Raw genomic sequence first — 22,304 nt, 5'->3', positions numbered from 1 at the left:
CAACCTTTTATTTTTTAAGCTTTATTTTCTTTGCTAATGGCTCTAAATATAAAGCATCAACCTTTGTCTGATGATGTTAAGGCTAAGTTGATGGATGCTGCTCTGGATGACAAGCATTTGTTTGGTGCTGCTGATTTGTTCAAGTCCCTACAGGAAAAGTTTAAGGCTTTACAAGATCTAAATCATATCATTGTTTCTCCTGTACAGTGGTCGATTTGGCAGTTGTCCCTCAGTCCAAGGCATCCCTTTCAACCTCCACTCCCCTCTCAGGAGCTGTTCACAGACACTTCAGACGTGGGATGGGGGGGCTTCCTTTGGCTCTCTAAAAGTGCAGGGCCTCTGGTTGCTTCAGCAAAGGAAAGACCACACTAGTGTCAAAGATGAGAGCTGTTGTATTGGCTCTTCAAACAATTCATCCTCTTTTCATTACAGGCCCCCCAAAATACTGACGGACAATGTAGTATGTCAACAAGCAAGGGGGAGGGGACAAAAATCTGATCTCCTATGCAGGTTAGCACTTCAAGTGTGGGAGCTAGCTCTCCAGTATCAAGTGACACTTAAGGAAGTTTTCATTCGCTCAGGTTAGAACATTGTGGCATACTCTGTGAGGAGGTCCATATCACAATTCCATGAGTGGATGCTTCACAAGGATGTCTTTCTGGACATTGCCTACCAGTGGGGTACACCTCCAGTAGATATTTTTGTCTCCTCTCTGAACAGGCAACTTATTTTTTGTGTCAGAGTACCATGTCCTCTGGTCTGGAAAGTGGACCCCTTCTCTCTTTCCTGGAAGGGGATGTTTCTTTATGCCTTCCCTCTCCTTCTCATTCCAAAGTCCTGTGCAGGATAAAACAGGACACTCCTAAAATCTAGCTGTTGACTCCCTTTTGGTCCAGACAGCATTGGTTCCCTCTCCTGCATTTTGTCAAGGGCAGTCATCACAAGTTACCTCACAGGGTGGACCTCCTGATACTAGACAAGGGAATCTCTCCTCCATCTCCACATGCCCACTCTGACACTGTGGGTTGTAGGATTTTGGTTCCATGTAGACACCTTTGTTTCTGAGGAGATGCTTAGGGTCCTGCAGGAGGCCAGGAGACCACTACTAGGAAATGTTATTTATCCAAATGCAAGACGTTTTCTGTTTGGTGTATTTCTTATAACCTGGATCCACTTTGTGTGGATATTCGTTTGGTTCTTTCCTGTCTGTATGAATTGCTCAGGGCTGTGTTGACTTATTCTTGTGTTAAGGCCAACTTGTCAGCTTTCCTGTTTGTCTGCCTCTAGCACCCCCTTTAACTTCTAGATTTCAGGCAAAACAATTTATTAAAGGTGTCCTTCATATTAGGCCTCCCAGGAAGCCTGTCCCTCCTTCCTGGACCTTAATTTTATTTTGGAGAAATACACTCTGGCAAGTTTTGAGCCTGCAGCTTCAGCTTCCTTGCAGCATTGTTCTTGGAAGACTGTTCTTTTGTTGGCCCTTAGTTTTGCCAAATGGGTATCTGACCTTCAAGCCTTTATGGCTTTTTCCCCCATTTTAGTTTTCCATAAGGGCAGGGTGTCTCTTAATACAAAACCTTCTTTTATCCCAATACTGGTAAATGAGTTGTCTCTTAATCAGTCTACTCATTTGCTCACTTTTTCCCTTCTCCACAGTCTGCTAATGAGAAAGTTTTGCATAGTTTGGATGTACATAGACAACACAGATTTTATTTGGGTAAGACCAAAGCTTTTTCACAAATCTGATTTGCTTCATCCAAGATCTTTGGGATCGCTTGTTTCCAAGCAAACTATTTGTAGTTGGATATCTAAAGGCATTGCTTTTTGTTAATCTTGTCGGGGCAAGAGCCTTCCTTTTTCAGTTAAGGCTCATTCTGGTAGGGCTGTGGCTTCTTCTGTTGCTTTTTTTCAAGGATTTAGATTTTAACCCTATTTTTGAGGCAGCTACCTGGACTTCTATGAGTACTTTTACCAAACACTATAAGTTGGATGTGATTTTCAGGGCTAGAGGTGGTCTTGCTAGGGCCATCCTTCATGGGTTCCTAGAAGGCTCTGTTGGTCCTTCCTCCTCCCTTTCTTCACTCTCCCTATTGTAAGGAATGCTGTAACAGTGAAATGGAAGGACATAGTACAGTTGTGTAGAATCTCGTCACTCTCCCTATTGTAAGGAATATTACAACAGTGAAATGGAAGGACATATTACAGTTGTGTAGAATCTCTTCACTCTCCCTATTGTAAGGAATACTACAACAGTGAAATGGAAGACATAGTACAGTTGTGTAGAATCTCTTCACTCTCCCTATAGTAAGGAATACTGTAACAGTGAAATGGAAGGACATAATACAGTTGTGTAGAATCACTTCACTCTCCCTATTGTAAGGAATTCTGGAACAGTGAAATGGAAGGACATAGTACAGTTGTGTAGAATCTCTTCACTCTCCCTATTGTAAGGAATGCTGGAACAGTGAAATGGAAGGACATAGTACAGTTGTGTAGAATCTCTTCACTCTCCCTATTGTAAGGAATACCACAACAGTGAAATGGAAGGACATAGTACAGTTGTGTAGAATTTCTTCACTCTCCCTATTGTAAAGAATACTACAACAGTGAAATGGAAGGACATAGTACAGTTATGTAGAATTTATTCACTCTCAAGTAACAAAGCCAAAGAACCAAAAAAAGAACACAGCCCAGCAATTCAGGACCCACAACTAGCAGCAAACTGTTCCAAACCTGATAAAGTTACTAGCAGTAGCCAAAGAGTCTTTAGACAAACGATCTTTATTAAAACACACCAAATAATCCAAGCGCTTTCACCCGTGTACTGCCGGGCTTTCTCAAGGAAAATCTCTGAGCACCATTGTGCACCTCTTTAAATAGTTAATACAAGTCACATGATAAAATTAATTAATTGATTAATAAATAGCCATTGTACTTTAAAGAAACTTCTGCCTTTAACAAAGTGTTACATTTGATTTCAAATTCTCTGTTACGTCCAAGTTCACTGTCTCATTCCTTAGATATCTAGTTAAATGCGCTCAAACATGTATAAGCTGATTAAAAACTTAAATAATATATCTTTAAATACTTATTTCATAGTTTAAATACGTTGAATACATAAAAAACTTCAAATTTCTTCTTTTAGTATAAAAAATTCATGTTGAAAAAATATGGTTAGTAAATATGAAATCTATATTATAAATTATGTCTGTAATAAACTCTACGTTCATCTAAATGTTCCAATGCTCATTTTAAACATACAGAGTTTAATAAACTGGTCTTTCTCATTGCTATGAACTTGAATGAACAAAAATCACGTCTAAAACCTTCACTAGCAGTATTCACTATAATAATTCTTAAGTAATGTAAAATATGTAAAGAATATAAAATATAAAATATAATTAGGTTTAAAATATTGAACCTTTTGTTCAAAAGGGGGCAAATGTGTATGTAAATATGAGTTAAAAAACTGTTATAATATGTCTTTAAAAGGAATAATGACTAAAACTATTATAACCTTGCTTTTCTCATTTTTAACACACTCATGATGTTAATGGAATCATTCAAGCCGGGAGTCTTCATAGAGTTTAATTTCAGTTGCCAATATAACTCACGATACTCTAAATTGTCTCCCAGTTACCACCTCTAATGTCGTGTGTAACTTGCTCTAATACAAAAAACTTCACATTCATTTTTTCACACACCAGGGAATTTTTGTAAAAGGCATTACTCTCTTTCCGTTTCATCACATCATTAAAATGTTCATAAACTCTTCTCCTTATGTGTCGTTCAGTTTTTCCTATATAGAAACTGTCACAGGTTAAACATATCCCCACATAAACTACCCCTTTCGTGGCACAATTATAGTATTTCCTGGCAGTAAAATTGAATTTCCTTGAGGGAATCCTAATCTGTTCCTGGTTAATCATGGCAAGACATTGCTTACAATTACCGCATGGGTAGGTGCCAACTCTCCTTTTGTTTTTATTTCATTTCAAAAATCTCTTTCAAATTTTTATTTCTTTTCCTGACAAAATGTGGTATTTCTGAAATGAAAGTTTTTATATCTTCATGATAACTAAGAATAGGCCAATATTTAAAAATAGTGTCTTCAATTTCTTCAGAATTCTTATTAAAAGTGTAAATAAAACTACTTTTGCCTTCTGTTATGTTTTCACAGCTGGTCTGTCGATAATTGATGGTACCTACTCGTAACAGAGGCGGATACAACATATCCCTTTTCTGACTAATATCCTGTACCAAATCTTCAAATAATTTATCTGGGTAGCCTTTTTCTAAAAAGAAGGTTTTCAGTATCCTCACTTCTTCATTAAAATCTTCCGGGGTACTACACATTCGAGAAACTCAAATTAATTGACCTTTAATAATACCCCTTTTTTGGAAGTGTGGATGTCCACTGTTATAATGAAGGTAGGAATTAGAGAATGAGCTTTTTCTATATAATTTGGATTGAAAACACTGATTTTCATAATCTTTAATAATAGTTACGTCCAAATAATGTAATTTGTTCTTGTCTATGTTATATGTGAATTTAAAAAATGCTGTTGTATTATTGATGTATTGCAAAAAATTCGAAAAAACTCTCTTCACTACCCTTCCAAAAAATACAAATGTCATCCAAAAACCTTCTATAATATAAAATGTCCTGGTGCCATTTACTCGAAAAAATGTATTTCTTTTCTCAGAAATACAGCACTATATTTGCATATAAAGAGGCACAGGATGCCCCCATTGCCACACCCTTTCTCTGGCGATAAAATTCTCCATTGAAATGTATAAAATTATTCTCAAGGACAATCTCCATAAATTCTACTAGTAAATTAATAGTTGTGGCAGTTTGGGCTATTTCTGTTGATAACATTTGATTAAACCAGTCTAGTCCTATTTCATGTGGAATACTAGGGAAAAGATCTATCACATCCATTGTAACCATCAAAAGTTGGGGACAGAACATACTTTGATCTAATTTTCTCAAAAAGTCCCAAGAATCCTTACAAATATGGTCCACACTAACCACAAAAGATTTTAAAACGGTGTCAATGAATTTAGCCAAAGGTTCAGTAATACTACCAGATCCTGATACTGTTGGTTTAAATTTAAGTGGTTCTAGGCCTTTGTGTGTCTTGGGGAATACCGAAGATTTGAGCAATTCTTGGTTGATCTACGTGTAAATAATTGTATAATTTTTCATTAATCGTGTTCTGTAACAAATGATCAAATAGTTGATAATTAATTTTAGCATAAGCAATATTTATTTCATTCTTAGATGCTAATTCATATTGATCAGTGTCCTGTAACATGTTATGTATATAAGCCTCATAATCTGCCTTGTACATTAGAACTGTCCCACCTCCTTTGTCAGGTCTCATAACTCTGCATCCCTCCTGTCTTAAATGGTTGATTAACTCAACCTCTTTGTTACTTAAATTATTGGGGTGTTGCTATGTTTGTCATCCCATTCCCCTAATATCCTTTTCTACCAATTCCTCAAAAACTTTCAAGGTGGGGTGCATAGGTGGATTGAAGGTACATTTTCTTGTGAGTCCAGTAGTCGTACCTTTTTGTCCTTTAAAAAATATATTTAAATTCATTTGTCTCATAAACAATTTTAAATCAATTAGAATATCTGGTATAAAGACAGGCTTAAGCGGGACAAACTGAAAACCTTTTAAAAATAATTCAAAGAATTCTGAAGTGACTTGCATGTCAGTAAAATTGAAAATTGTGAAACTGTTACTTCTAAAAACAATTTGCTTGGTTTCATTCAATGATGTCTCTAAATCTATAGGTACTATAGGTGAAAGGTTTAGTTCTGCAGTTAGTTCCATTTGTTGTATTGATATCTCTGCCCCCCCCCCCCGGGGGGGGTACTGAAAATCCCTTGCGGATGGTTTTCTATCTTTCTCCACTATCCTCTCACTTCGCCTTAGGCCTTGAGCACCTGTGTTCACTTGATTACTTTGAGTGTTACTTTCATTTTCATTAAAATATATATTTTCAGTGTTAGTATGATTTTTGTTCCTATTATTAAACAATGAGAAAGCTCTACCCTCTCGGTATTCAATTAGGTCACTATCTAATTTCCTGATTTTATGGTTCAATACTCTAAAACAGTGCTGATCTACTTCTTCAAATGTTTTATCATACTCCCTTTTAACACTTATAAGTCTGTCATCTGTAATTAACCGGCTATTCAATACATTTAATTCTTTTAATAATGTATCCACTTTTTTCTCATAATCAGTAATCATACACTTCAACATTTCTAAGCCTGCTTTGTTGAATATTTCACATAGTTCATCATACAACATAGAACCCGACTGTACGTTATTAGGAAATTTAAAAAATCTTAAACCTTTAGGTACACGTTGTACATGCAGGCATTCTCTTAAGTAATCTGTTTCTAACTGGTTATTTTTATACAGGTACAGTTTATCTTTAAATTCACTAAGTGAATGTTCAGTGTTTGAATCAAGTTCTTTATTCACTGTACCTGTTTTAAAAAGAAATGGTTTAGCAAGTCCAAGCTCCAAAATCGAAGTTCTTTACTTCAGAGGAAGGAGAGTTGGCACCTACCCATGCGGTAATTGTAAGCAATGTCATGCCATGATTAACCAGGAACAGATTAGGATTCCCTCAAGGAAATTCAATTTTACTGCCAGGAAATATTATAATTGTGCCACGAAAGGGGTAGTTTATGTGGGGATATGTTTAACCTGTGACAGTTTCTATATAGGAAAAACTGAACGACACATAAGGAGAAGAGTTTATGAACATTTTAATGATGTGATGAAGCAGAAAGAGAGTAATGCCTTTTATAAACATTCCGTGGTGTGAGAAAAAATGAATGTGAAGTTTTTTGTATTAGAGCAAGTTACACAAGGCATTAGAGGTGGTAACTGGGAGACAATTTAGAGTATCATGAGTTATATTGGCAATTGAAATTAAACTCTATGAAGACTCCCGGCTTGAATGATTCCATTAACATCATGAGTGTGTTAAAAATGATAAAAGCAAGGTTATAATAGTTTTAGTCATTATTCCTTTTAAAGACATATTATAACAGTTTTTTAACTCATATTTACATACACATTTGCCCCCTTTTGAACAAAAGGTTTAATATTTTAAACCTAATTATATTTTATATTCTTTACATATTTTACATTACTTAAGAATTATTATAGTGAATACTGCTAGTAAAGGTTTTAGACGTGATTTTTGTTCATTCAAGTTCATAGCAATGAGAAAGACCAGTTTATTAAACTCTGTTTAAAATGAGCATTGGAACATTTAGATAAACGTAGAGTTTATTACAGACATAATTTATAATATATATTTCATATTTACTAACCATATTTTATCAACATGAACCTTTTATACTAAAGAAGAAATTTGAAGTTTTTTATGTATTCAACGTATTTAAACTATGAAATAAGTATTTAAAGATATATTATTTAAGTTTTTAATCAGCTTATACACGTTTGAGCGCATTTAACTAGATATCTAAGCAATGTGACAGTGAACTTGGACGTAACAGAGAATTTGAAATCAAATGTAACACTTTTTTAAAGGCAGAAGTTTCTTTAAAGTACAATGGTTATTTATTAATCAATTAATTTTATCATGTGACTTGTATTAACTATTTAAAGAGGTGCACAATGGTGCTCAGAGATTTTCCTTGAGAACGCCCTACAGTACACGGGTGAAAGTGCTTGGACTATTTGGTGTGTTTTAATAAAGATCGTTTGTCTGAAGACTCTTTGGCTACCGCTAGTAACTTTATCAGGTTTGGAACAGTTTGCTGCTAGTTGCGGGTCCTGAATTGCTGGGCTGTGATCTCTTCACTCTCCCTATTGTAAGGAATACTGTAACAGTGAAATGGAAGGACATAGTACAGTTGTGTAGAATCTCTTCACTCTCCCTATTGTAAGGAATACTGCAACAGTGAAATGGAAGGACATAGTACAGTTGTGTAGAAACTCTTCACTCTCCCTATTATAAGGAATACCACAACAGTGAAATGGAAGGACACAATACAGTTGTGTAGAATCTCTTCATTCTACCTATTGTAAGGAATACTACAACAGTGAAATGGAAGGACATAGTACAGTTGTGTAGAATAACTTCACTCTCCCTATTATAAGGAATACTGTAACAGTGAAATGGTAGGACATAGTACAGTTGTGAAGAATCTCTTCATTCTACCTATTGTAAGGAATACTACAACGGGGAAATGGAAGTACGTAGTACAGTTGAGTAGAATCTCTTCACTTTCCCTATTGTAAGGAATACTGCAACAGTGAAATGGAAGGACATAGTACAGTTGTGTAGAATCTCTTCACTCTCCCTATTGTAAGGAATACTACAACAGTGAAATGGAAGGACATAGTACAGTTGTGTAGAGTCTTATAATGGTAGATGTCTTCACTACCAATCAGGGACAAATCTAAACAAAATCTGGGACAAATGCACAAATAGTCAGGAGCAATCAGGGAAACTTTTATGAGTATTATTAACTTCAGACATTGCTAGAATAAGAAAATGTGAATTAATTTACAGTTTCTAAAGTAAAAGAACACCATAACTCTAATTGTTGCCATTATTTATTAAGTGAAATTCACCACCTTTTCTACAAAAGTCACCAGTTTTAGGAGGGATAAGGAGGGACAGAATTAGAATTTGAGTCAAAATTAGGGACAGTTGAGAGGTAGTCTCCCTCCCTCTTCCCCTCCCAGTTCTTTTCCTTCTGGATGTGCCTGGTACCTCTCTAACCTGCACAGCTATGGAGCACATCATCATGGAACTCATTAACAGAGACATTGGGAACCTCCAGACACTGGACCCTACCCAATTCGGCTTTGTTAAAGGCAGATCCTGCCTCCTAAACCTATTTGACTTCTTTGAAACAGTTACCAAGGCCATAGATGAGGGAAAGGTAGTCCACACAGCCTACCTGGACCTCGCTAAGGCCTTCAACACCATTCCCCACTCTGGCATGTTAGATAAGCTTACCAGCTTGAACATTAACCCCTATGTCACAAGATGGTTTGCCAACTGGCTCATGGATGGAACTCACATGGTCAGAGTTGCGGGTGCCATATCCGACTCTAAACCAGTTACAAGTGGCGTCCTGCAGGGCTCAGTCCTGGGACCCCCCCCTTATTCGGTATATACTTCTCTGAGGTACAGGCAAGCACAGCAGGACTATGGCTGACCAAGTTCGCAGATGATTGCAAACTGGGAGCCATAATTGACTCTCCTGCTGACACAGGCATCCTCCAGAAGGGTCTCACGGAGACGAATACCTGGTGTCAGAACCATGGCCTCAAGCTAAATGCCAAAAAGTGCATAGTCATCCCCTTTGGGAAAAACAAAGTGCCCACGAACTATGACATAGATGGTAATCCACTAAGTACAGAAGATGTAATTAAGGATATGGGGACCCAGGTACAGAGCAACCTCTCCTTTGATAGTCATATTGCCAAAGTGGTTAGAAAATCCTTCTATGTAGCCCATCTAATCCCAAAAGGATTCACATCTAGATCGAGACGTCATTGTGCCCCTCTACTCATCACTCATCAGGCCCATAATAGAATACAATGCCCCATTTGGAATGTACCTTACTCAACACCTGCAACAGCTGGAAAGACCACAGCAGTACCTCACCAAGAGGATCATGGGCCTCAAACAGATTCCCTATGCAGCTCGACTAAAGAAACTCAAGCTGTACTCGGTTGCTTACCGCCTGCTCAGAGGTGATCTATGCCTGACGTACAAGGCCATGTCCAACCCAGAATTAATGGACATGCTCTACCTCAAGAAAAACAAATCTCTTAGAGCCACATGCTCCAGCGATTTAAACCTCAGCACAACAATAAACAGAACATGCTTGAGGGATAGATTCATGTCCCAGAGACTTCCCTCGCTCTGGAATAGAATCCCAATTTATGTTAGGCAAAGCCCCTCACTGACTCTCTTCAAGAGAAATCTTGACGAGTGGATGGGAAATCGTAAATTTACCCCTGGGATCACTTCAATGGCCCTGCTGGACAGAGGTCCAGGAAACTAATCTAAAAGGGAGGCGAAAGCCAACACATCCTGGCTAGGCTTATAAATGCCCTTGGGCAGATAGCCTCGTACCTACCTATGAACCTAATCCTTAGACTGGCGTTCAGCAAGGATTGTCATTTATGGGTGGGGACTGGAACCTCATTAGGTTTTCCCGTCTAGGTTCCTCTTGGTGAGGTACTTCTGTGGTCTTTCCAACTGTTGCAGGTGTCAAGTAAGGTACATTCTGTGCTGTATGCGGAGAGCATACGTGTGACGTCTGGCGTACTCTTAGTAACCTAAAGGCTTTGGTATACTGGCCAGATGTTGGGCCGCCCTTGGCAGGAGATCCCCATTGTAAGGAATACTTCAACAGTGAAGAGAAGGACATTTACCATTTTATGAAGGACATTTACCATTTTATGAAGGACATTTACCATTTTATGATAAGATTTTACACAACTGTACTTTCCACATCATTTTCATGATTATCATGCTAGTAATATGTTTGAATGTATGAATCCTTTATTTTCTTTGCTAATTGCACTAAATATAAAGCACGTAAAGGGGAAAAGGCATCCTTGCCTCTTCAAACCCAGCTCATCAGAGGGGAACCTTTCCCATTAATTCTTGCTTTTGATCTTTTGCATGTTGTTCTTGTTAACTGTATTCTGTTATGGAATGCAAATTCTACTATTGCCCTACTGATAAAATCCCCCTATGCTGTTGAATTTTTTTCTGTGCATCAAAACCCCAAAACAATAACAGCATTTTCTTGCACTCTGCTTCCGTATGGATCATCACTGTTCTGTTAATGTTATCAAATGTTAGTCTCCACTACGATGATCCATATGCAGGAACTTTGACAACATCTCTTCAATTCTCATAGCTAGTACAGATGTAAACCCTTAGTCATGTAAATTGAAATATGTATATGAAGTTAGAATTGAGGGGTCTCAGCTTTCTTGGGGTAATAACAGCTTCCACAGTCTCTCCTACAAGGTTGTGATACTCCTGTCTACCCATTTTTAAAATACTGTTGAAACCTAAATCTTTTTCTCACCTTCTTCCCCCACTGACTTCCAGATTTCCACAGGAATGCAGTCTGTTCTTGGGAGGGTATTGCTGAATCTGATCACCTTGTAACCTTTGCATGGTTAAGTCTTTCATAAATATTTACATGTGCCTTTTCTTTGTTTTCCCATTTCTCTGCTTTATGCAAATTTTCATAAAACTTCCCTGTATAGGATCGGTTATTTTTCTTGTTGTATACTCCCTATGTTTGGCTAAAACTCTTGTTTTTTCTACGTTTTGTTGTCTAAGTCATTGTGCTAAACGATATTGAACTCTAGAGTTATCAAGAAATAGTTTGCTTAACAGCGACCCTTGCAAACTCCTGCATGTTACCCAGATGCATCCTTTTCACCTTCGCTCTTTAGTTGCTCTTCATGTTCTGAGTGATTTCCCTTATTCTGCAATACTTTGTCAATCTCTCTAGATAATTTATATTTACTTCCTGTATCTCTCTTACTATCATATTTTTACACTCCATTTAATTGTATGACATGAACTAGCTTCCCGTTGTAAAATAATTTCTAGCTCCCACCCTAACTCTTGAATCTTATCCACTACTCATTCCTTAAATTCCTGGTTTAACATGTACTTACCGATGTGCCAGTTACTTGTTTACATTGCAATTCTGCATCTTTATTGTAGTCTTTATTGGTGTGTAATCTGATAGTTACTGGATGTCGCAAAACTTTCATTCTCCTGGAAAATGATTTTTCTGGTCTAGCTCAATTGCATCTTGAGTAATATATAAAATCTCTTTGAGTTCCTGATACTGAATTCACATCTTCCATACCGAATACTTGTTCTTCAGAAATATACCTTTTTGTTAGGTTTTTCCTTCTAGGTTCCCCTGATACATATTTACTTTTGCAAATGAGGTTCCAGTCCCCACCCATAAATGACAATCCCCGCTTAATGCTTTTCTTCCAACAGTATCCTAATCGTCACTATATTAGTTTTAGGTGGAATATATGTACATGCCAGCATTAACTCTGCTGTCATGCCAGTAACCCATTACTAGCACAAATCTGTCATTTATTGTATTTTTATCCTCTTCTATGCCTGTTGGAGCTCCTCTCTGTCAGTATATTACTGTCCTCTTCCTTTGGCATGACATTCTCCTGAATGTCCACCTTGAAATCCTTTGTCCAATTTACTTGGTCATTTCTATCCAAATGTTTTTTTCTGTAGCATTGATATTTGCATCCTGCACTTAATATAATTCAGTAATCTTTGCTATTTGGTATTTCCTTTAAGGCCGTTAACATCTCATGTTAATATCAACACCCACTGTGAAAAAGGTCTTACTTCCATAAACTCTAAATGATAATTGTTTTGGATGTGTGTTTATAAATTTCATCTTGTATTTACACACTGTTTGCCAGTTTAATTTGTAAGAATTTGCTTCTTCGCATCTCTGTTACAACTAATTTCAAAATTTTCCAGTCTCTCCACTTCTGCAAAACACTCAAATCTTATACATTTTCAGGTTCTCGTCCCCTTTTAACTCAACAAAAACATATAACTGTACAGTTTCCAAACAGACCGTTTATCCCTTCAAACAGAATTAGTTACTTCAGCTCTGAAGGTTGCTCCCACAGGCATTACCTATTCTAAATTTGAGGTTACCAGTCGGCCTAAATATCAAAGTCTTGGATCCCTGCGTCGGATGCGGTCTATTTTTCCATGACGTCAGGTTGTCAGGGGTATAAAACATGCAGCCGACACCAATACATCAGTCTTTCTTGCCGTGTGGTGCCTGAAGCAGAAGCAGTTCGCAAGTGCTATTCAGCCAACTCCTGAAATTTTCATTTTTTCAGTTTCAGAACCGAAGTCTTCAAAAAAGCTAAGTACCCCGTTGGGGATCCTTTTTCTTACTCTAAACCGATGTCAGTAAAAGTTAGCAATTGTATTACCTGTAGAAAGCAAATACCTCATAAAGATTTTCATTTGTACTGCATTCCTTGCTTAGGCCTAGACCACAACGTCTCTCACTGTTGATTTTGTGCCTTATTCAACCCACGAGCTATTCGTCGTCTGTTTATTTTTGCATCAAATTATTTTGATACTCTGTTTAACTATCCAGAAATGGCTTAAAGATAAAGACAGAGACAGACCACATAGGTCCAAAGCTGCCGATGACACTTCCGTTAAGCTAGTCGCCAGTTCGCTGTTAATCAGTGTGGCACTTTCGCAGCCCCTGATACCCGCTACTTCAGATTTGCAGGCCTCTGCTGAGACCCATTTGGAGTCCAGTATGCCATGAGATGCTTCTTCGACCATGGAACCTGCGGATTTCTCTACCTTGGATGAGTCTGGAGCCGTTGTGCAGGCACCAGCTTCTGAGGGTGTGTTCAGGCCTACTGACTTGCATTTCAAACTGATGCCATCTTCTTCTTCAAGGCGTAAAACTCGACCAACATCTAGAAAACCGACGTCCAAACCACATGGTCAGGCCCATATGCCTAAAAAACAAATGATTAGAATGGCTGAAGACTTTATTACTTTAATTAGGGGAAGCCAGCCTTCTCTAAGAGACCCAGAACTGATTTTCCTTCTGATTCTTCTGATCAGGATTCTGAAATTTGTTTCTTCTGATTACCAGAATTTGCCCTTGTCTGCCTATGAGGATTCCGATGCAGAGGACTCCATTCCCTCTGCTTCCCCTCCAGAATATTTTTCTTTTGGTGAAACCTTGCATACTCTTAGGGAGCACTTCCACTGGGAAAGCCAGGATTACTCTGACTCCAAAAAGAGGCTTAGGGAATTCTTACTCCTTCCTCAACACAGGCCCTTAGCTATCCCTCCTGTCCTGGTCATTGTAGATGATGCTTTCTTGGAATCTAGCTTAGCCCAGACACTTTACCTCCAGCTCCAGGAAACCAGACAGGCATTAGAGTACCTGACACTCACAAGTTCCTCTTCAAGAATTCTACTGCAGACCCAGAGGCCATTTCACAAGGACCTAAAGGCATTAAGGCTACTACTGCCAAAAACCCTATCCCCTTTTGATAGAGATTCCAGGGCCTTGGACAGATGGGGTAAGAAGGTATACACTTATGCTACTTTGGCCATTAGGGCCTTAAACTGCGAGTTTCATATGTTAAAGTATCAGCAGCATATTATGGGACTACTTAAACAGAACATGATGTTGATTCCTGACTGTGTTGAAAACAAAGAATTAGAGGATTTAATGCATTCTGCTGAACAAGTTGGTAAACATACTTTGCAATGTGGTTTTGACTCTCTAGAAGCATCTTGCAGGGCTGCTGTCACTGGGTCTGTTCTTAGAAGGCATGCTTGGCTTAAGGAGCAAAATTTGCCAGATCATGTTAAAGCTAAATTACTGGATGCTCCCTTAAACAAAGACTGCTGGTTTGGCAACAGGGTAGAAGTTGTTCTTAAAAAGATGGAGGAAAAAGCTAAATGTATGCAAACTGTTAAAGATTTCCTGCAAGTACAGTCTCCCAGATTTAGCAGGCATTGGCCTTCTAAGAATTGGTCCTTTCCTGTCTCTTCCAGGCCTTCTCTGTCCAAACCCAGGAACAGCAGATTGCCTAGGCTACAGTCTCAATGTACTCACAGACCTAAGCAGTGGGGGCTCCCACTTCCAAAGCTGGAAGTAGTAAGACACCCCCTGTGGAAAAAAGTCACAATGACTTAACCTTAAACCTTCCAAGCTCTGCTCAACTGCCTGCTCCCTTAGGGAGAAAGATCACCCTGCATGCAAAAATTGGGAAGTCATTACCCAGGACACATGAGTTTTAAATATAGTTTCCCAAGGATACAGATTCCACTTCCACACCTTACCAACCCCAACAGTTGGCCAGACCTACCCCCAAACCAGTAGGCGGAGGCCCAACAACAGGTTCTCTCTCTTCTAAGTATCAGTGCTATTTATCCTGTCCCAGCAGAAGAAAGGGGGCAAGGTTTTTACTCAAGACTTTTCCTGGTACCCAGAAAAGACAGCTCCTGGCATCCTATCCTGGACCTCTCTATTCTAAACACCTTTTTGGTGATCCCAAAATTCACAATGCTAACTCTTCAGCAGCTGCTTCCTATGCTAGGCAAAGATGCCTGGTTGGCAAACTTAGACTTAAAGGAAGCTTACCTGCACATTCCAATAAGGGAATCTTACAGGAAATACCTATACTTCAGAGCAGACTGCATGCACGGTCAGTTCTCTGCACTTCCCTTTGGCTTATCTACTGCACCCAGGGTATTCACAAAGTGTCTAGCTCCAGTCATTGCATTTTGCAGGCAAAGAAATATTCAGATATTACCAATACCTGGATGATTGCCTAATTCAGGCAAAAAGCCAGGACATGCTACTAAAACATCTGGCATTTGTAAAGAAACTGCTAACCTCGCTGGGTACACCATAAACGAAAATAAATCTCTAGTACCCTGCCAACAGATTGTATTCCTGGGAGCAAGCTTGAACACAACTTCCCAGATGGCTTACCTCATGCCAGAGAAACAAGTTTATCTGACAGCCTACTTCAAACTACTGACCACAAAGACCCAGGTATCTGCAAGGAAAATCCTGCAAGCCCTGGGGTTCATGGCCTCTTGCATTCTACTAATTCCATGGTATATAAAAAGCCTATGGTGTCAACATTCTCGGGACCTGGAATCAATGATTCCCATCATTCCTTGTATAAAGACAGAGTTCCTTTGGTGGGCAGAGGAATGCTATCATTCACTCTACCCCCTGCCTCCCAAACCCTAACAGATGCATCAGACTATGCATGGGGGGCTCACGTGGCAGGGCAGTGCATTCAGGTCAAATGGAACCAGAGTCAAATGCACCTGCACATCAATCAAAAAAAAATGTTAGCTGTACAGAATTCCCTGACAGCCTTCAAGGACCACATCCTTCCAGGACAATTATTGATAAAGACAGACAACACCACTGTTATGTGGTACATAAACAAGCAGGGGGGGAACCCATTCCTACTCTCTCTGCAGACTAGCCATGGCTCTGTGGAACACATCCTTGGAGCTACCAAGTGCATTTACAAGCTCAATTTCTGCCAGGCAAGCTAAAATCACTGGCAGACGACCTAAGTAGAAATCTCATGGGCCCACACGAGTGGAAACTGGAACCAAATATATTCAACCTTTTGAGAAACAAATGGGGGAATCCAGAGATAGACCTGTTTGCCTCCCCTCAGGACTATCGATTAGACAAATTCTGCACAAGGACTCCCCACAGTCAAGCTTGGAAAGTGGATGACCTGTCCTTCACCTGGGAAAGCCTCTCAGTTTATTCCTTCCCCCTCTACGTCTCCTCTCGAAAGTTCTGCTAAAGATCAAATGGGACAAACCAAGAACAATACTGATTGCATCAGACTAGCCACGCCAGCACTGGTACCCCCTCGGTGCAGTATGTCACTGCAGGAACCATGGCACCTGCCTCAAACTCCTTCCCTGCTGTCCCAGCAGGAGGGCCAGATACTGCACCCTCAGTTTTAAACCCTGAACCTTGCAGCCTGGCTAATTCCTTGATCTCTCCAATAACATCCCTCAGTAAGCAGGTGCTAGATGTAATTCTGGAGGCAAGGAGGCCTTGTACTAGAAACTCCTATGCTGAGAAGTGGAAAAGATACGGTTCCTGGAGCCAGACTCAGGGGATGGGCACAACGGTGCCCAGCTTACCGCATATTCTTCAGTATTTAACAGAAATAATCCACAAGGGCCTATCCTTCTCGTCAATTAAAATTCATGCCTCTGCCATTTCAGCACATTATAATACTGAGCCCACCCCTCTTCTCTCACCCCCTGCTAAAGCAATTCCTCAGAGGGGCCAAAAATTTAAGACCACCCAGGAGAGCCCCTACCCCAGCCTGGGACCTCAACTTTGTATTGGAAAAGCCCACTCTGCCTCTTTTTGAGCCGGCTGCAACTGCAGAATTGAAGTTCCTTTCTTGGAAAACAGCCTTCCTTTTAGCCATCACTTCAGCAAGAAGAGTGTCTGAATTACAGGCCCTCATGGCATCATCTTCCATGCAGACAGGGTGTCCCTCAGGACCAATCCTTCCTTTATGCCCAAGGTGGTGTCTAGTGTGGCCCTTAATCAGTCCATTCATTTGTCTGCCCTTTTCCCAAATCCACAAAACAAAGGGGAACGAATACTGCACTCTTTGGATGTGCACAGACAACTTAGATTTTGTTTGGACAGGACTAAGCCTCTCAGAAAATCTGAACAGCTGTTAGTTGTCTTTGCTACAGGGGCAGAGGGGAAGGCCATTTCAAAGCAAACCATTTCTAAGTGGATAGCCCATTGCATTCATTTCTGCTATAAGCACCATGGAAAACCTACCCCACAGGGGATAAGATCACATTCCACCAGGGCTGAATCTACCTCTACAGCCTTTCTCAGAGAAGTCCCTACCAGAGACACACTAGAAGCTGCTACCTGGAGCTCTGTACACACCTTCACCAAGCATTACCACATTTTCGAAATCCAGAGCTGGTTTTGCCATTGCAGTCTTGCAGGGCCTTATAGCTGGTCCTAATGCTCTCTAACTTCCTCCTCCCTTCTTTAGCTTTGGGAATCTACCCAAATGTAATGACTGCAACAGTGAATAAACTCGAACATCTGCATTTATGGTAAGTGTACACAACTGTACTTTCTCCATACAAATGTAAAAAAAACTTGCATGCTTTCTGTAAACGTTAATGTTTAGCCTTAAGAAAAGGTGCAGTGGCACCCCTAAAAATGGCACCCCTAAAAATGTTGGGTGTTGCACTTAATGCATCAAAGTTCTAAGGCTGTTGATGGGGCCATTACTTTGAAACTGTGGGAAGTGAATAGTTATACAAGCTTCATGTATTTTACTGAACTGCTTGCCATATCCCTTTAAAAATGAATTACATTGTGTCTTGTAAATTTCACTCACTGGTCATACCTTTCCTGATTAGCTGCAGGTAGCTGTAGGCTCCTCATACCACTAAATTCAAGTGATAAAAAAGTAGAGTTAAATGCAAGAAAGTCTAAAACAGAATACTCTTTTAAAATAAATTCTTTTGTCAGTGGTTTACTGTTTGTTTTTTCTCCCAGAGGAAAGTTGCGAGATTCCGTTTTGGACTGGGAGGATTCTTTGCCTGATCGTGATCTCAGTCTGGCAGATGAAGCTTGCAGGTATTGTATTTGTGCTTACTGTTTCTGTGTATGTGCAGCCATATAAATCAAGGCATTCTCTTGTGAATTTTATAGTAGCTCTTGCCGATTTTAAATTGTTGGCACATGATCCTTGTTACTCGGAGACTTAAATTTGTTGTTTGCATCAAATAACTTTCTTTGGTGATTAAGTATTTCATTTTTTCTGTCTGAAGTTGTATCATTTGTCTTGCACTGTACAAGAGAACATCTCAGTTCTTCAAAACTTAGCTAATTTTATTTGCAGAATGATTTAGGATGTGGTAGTGTGGACATTGAGTGCCCTCTGTGATGAATCGGTGTAGAATAACAGGTAAGTAGTTGAGTGTTGTATGCTTGCTTACTTTGTAACCCAAAGTAATTTACATACTATGAGTTACCTTTTCACTACTTGGTACATTGTATCCCATGTGGTCACAACCTGAAGACTTATCCTGCTACTTGCTGATGTTTTAATGAGATGGGTTTTGCTTCCCCTCCCCCCAATCCTTCAGCTCTCCTGCACTCTGTAACTCGGAGGTCACCAGTCTTTTGGATAAGCTTTATAAATCCTTAACTAGTTATTTGTTTAGTCTTCTGGTTCCACTTGACTGGTCGTCAATGTGTCTGCCCTTGGTGAATTGACAATCTAGCTATTTAACTTGTACACACTCCCAGGTCTTTGTTATAAAGCACCTTGAATGCTGAAGTGGTGGCTATCTGGGCATCATAGTACAATAAAAAGTGTTAAATGCTTTGTTTGCTTGATGGAATCCAAGAAAACCGACTGATAATTACTGTTTTACCAGAGCTGTTGCAGTTTGTTGTTTAAGGTAATTAGAAGTTAATCGCTTAAAAATGGAAACTTAGAATGAGGCTTTCATGGAGTACTGCGCGGGGGGTGGGTTAGCAGGAAAAGTGAAATATGTAAAGAGATTGTTAAAAGAAAACCTTCATTTGACTTTTTAGTTGAATGGTCTTGGTTAAAAAAATGTAAGAGTGCTTCCATGCCTTGGTGGCAGTGCTACCCACAATGTTTGTAGTGAAAAGTCGGCAGTACCAGTGTCTGTCTGCTTGTACTGTTCCCAGCACTTCTCCAAAGCTTTCTAAACTAGTTTGCAAATTGTGTAGAGCTATTTTTTGAACTACTTAGCTGTTTTATATTGATGGAATGCAACTGGTTTCCATTTATCTCTTCCTAAAGTCTGAATAAATTTTCATGGAAGTAAAAGGCTTATTGAAGAGTCACCCCTTAATTTTTTGGACAAGTTGGTGTTCTTGGATGCTTTGTTGGTAGCAAACACCTTCTGCAGTCCCTAGAAGCTGGCCAGTAGAAAGCTGATGTAAATATACCATGGAACGTAAACTTAACCGATCACTAGCAGCTATTAGTCTGTTGTTTGGCATTAAGATGCCTGATAATGAACCTTGTCAGTTTCTCTTCACAGATTTCCAAAGAAAAATCATAGTTAAAGAATCAGGGTGTAGGATTCCATCAGCTTTAAAACGCAGTGCCACCGTTTTTTTTTTTGGATACTTTGTATCCTGTGTAGTTAACATACCTGACCTGGGAAACTTTTTTTGATGGCTGTTGCATCTGATAGGAGCTTTTCAAAGTTGCAAGCCCTTGTGTGTAAATCTGCTTCTGTGTTTTTCCTGTGAAGTAGCAAGAGAGCTTACTCGATACTAACTCATCTTTTATGCCCAGAAAGGTGCCAGCTGTTAATGGGTCTTGCTGCCGTGTTTTAAATTAAAATTACAAGAATGATGATGGTGATCACTGTTTATAGACAAATTATACTACAACCAAAGTAATCAGAATAACTGATAACACTATTTCTTTCAAACCACATTGCCTTTGTGAATGGATTTTACTGTGAATGTAAGCATATGCAGTAAGAGTCCATTTTTATAAAGGAGCAACATTATGAACATATTCTGTATTTTTATATTCTGTGTGATCCCAGTGCATGCTGCACTTGTTTCAGCATTGATTGCTGATAAAGTCATTTTATAGTCCTGTTTTTATACAAAACTAATAAGGTATCCTCATGGCATACTGCATATGCTTACATTTAATGATCACTAACTTACCATTGTAAGTCCAGATCATACCTCTCAACTTCCTAGTGCAAGAAATTTGGACAAAGCCATAAATAAAAGTGGGACAAAGGCTGAAAAATAGGGACAATTTTTAAATATTCCTCTTACAAACTTAAAAATTTAATAGAATAACATGTTTTGTACTAGCATGACTTTTCTGCGGGATATGAAGTCTGAAACTAAAATCTTTCAGCATTTTCTAACTTCAGTCTTTGTGGTTTTCTGGCAAATTAGTGGTAAATCATTAATGTTATGAAAAACGGACCAAAAATGAGGCCAAAATTTGGACAGTCTGCAAAAATCTGGCCAAATATCACAATCAACTGTTTTGTGATGTAAACACACAAGTTAAATGTTCGCAATATAACTTTGAGATCAAAGGAGAAAAGGATTACCACGTAACCATATTGTTTTATTTCCACTGTATTGTTGGCAGTAGCACAACAGCAACACACTTGACTTTTGGATTGCTGACACTGCAGTGCAGTATAATGGGCTGCAGCCCTCCTCCTGAGTGCTGGCCATCAGATGAGATGTTAAACCAAGTAATGGGCTGCAGCCCTCCTCCTGAGTGCTGGCCATCAAATGAGATGTTAAACCAAGGTCCCAGCTGCTTGATTTGGTGGTAGCTTAAAAAAAGATCCCACAGCACAATATAAACAAAACATTGTTTGCATATTTACAAAATATACATATGTACAGGTACACATTCCTGTATACCCTGTATACCATCATTATTATTGATCTTCCACAATTGACCCCCAACTCTTAGCCGTTCCTTCTTTCAAAACCATAATCTATTTTTTTTGCAATATAGCAGCCAAAATCAGTTTCCAGTTAAAATTTCATTGTCTTTTGTTCCCAGTAACTCATATTACATAAAATAAATTCTTATCTACCCTTTTCACATACTCTTTGTTGTTTTTATAACACCCATACATGTTCATATTTATATCTATATTGTTTATGCCAGCAATATTCTCAAAAAGTGTTTCTTCACACTTTTCCCAGAGTTTAACCACTCTTACATTTAAAAAAAAAAATTAAAAAAATGCTATGTTGTCTTGTTCCTCCCCACAAAATAAACACAGCTTTCAACCTTATTTTTATATGGCATATTCTCCTTTACCTGTAACTGGTTTATTACTAGTCTCCATAGGATATCCTGACACTCTATAATCTTGGTGCACCACTTTTTCCTTACTTTAACAGCTTTTATCAGTTATTTGGTATATTTGAATTTGCATAATATTGTTTCATCACATTGATGTCCTTCAAGGATGCATCTGCAGTCCTAACATGTGGGTTGTCCTGCCTCAGGCAGCCCTTCGGTCGGCCGGATTCCAAAGTCTGGGTCTGGCCTCGGCTGATGTCGCACTTCACTCGACGTCATAGCTGCTGTGAATTGGGTATAAAGGCATCAGCCGACGCCATTTTCCTCAGTCTTTCTTGCCGCGCGGTGCCCGAAGCAGAAGCTGTTAGCAAGTGCCGGTCGGTCAGATCCAGAGATTTCTACTACCGAAGACTTCTAAAAAGCTAAGTACCCGTTGGGGACTCTTTCTTGCCTCAGCCGATGTCAGAAAAAGTAAATAATTGTTTAACTTGTGGGAAACAAATACCTCATAAGGATTTCCACTCTTACTGCCTTCCTTGCTTAGGCCCAGACCACGACGTATCAGCTTGTCTAGCCTGTGCTTCCTTCAACCGACGGACACTTAGACGTCGGTCGGAGTTTGCGGAGGAGTTTTTTGGTCCCGCTTTTGCTTACAAAATGCCGTCGGAGACTCCGACTTCGCAACTAGCTAAAAAACGTAAGGAAAAGGACCAACACTTGCGGTCCGCGGTTTCGGCCGAAACCACGGTTAAGCCTACCGTGAGTGTCTCGGTTTTGGCTGAAACAGAGTCCTCGGTTCTTCCT

The 22,304-nt window shown here is 39.2% G+C and overlaps 1 protein-coding gene across 1 annotated transcript in view; it reads left to right on the top strand.

Moving 5' to 3' along the window:
• Nucleotides 1-22,304, top strand: part of SIRT6 (sirtuin 6) — a 1,110,223-nt gene that overhangs the window by 544,898 nt on the left and 543,021 nt on the right. Inside the window, exon 6 of the mRNA XM_044090601.1 lies at nt 18,206-18,286. Within this exon, the coding sequence (XP_043946536.1) occupies nt 18,206-18,286 (81 nt within the window). The remainder of the gene's footprint in view (nt 1-18,205; nt 18,287-22,304) is intronic.

The sequence above is a fragment of the Protopterus annectens genome, chromosome 13.part0 (genome assembly GCF_019279795.1).
Source record: "Protopterus annectens isolate FY-2018-M chromosome 13.part0, PAN1.0, whole genome shotgun sequence".
NCBI classification, from domain to species: Eukaryota; Metazoa; Chordata; order Ceratodontiformes; family Protopteridae; genus Protopterus; species Protopterus annectens.
Note: the sequence above shows the minus strand (reverse complement) of the source record. Positions and strands in the feature narration are given on the sequence as shown.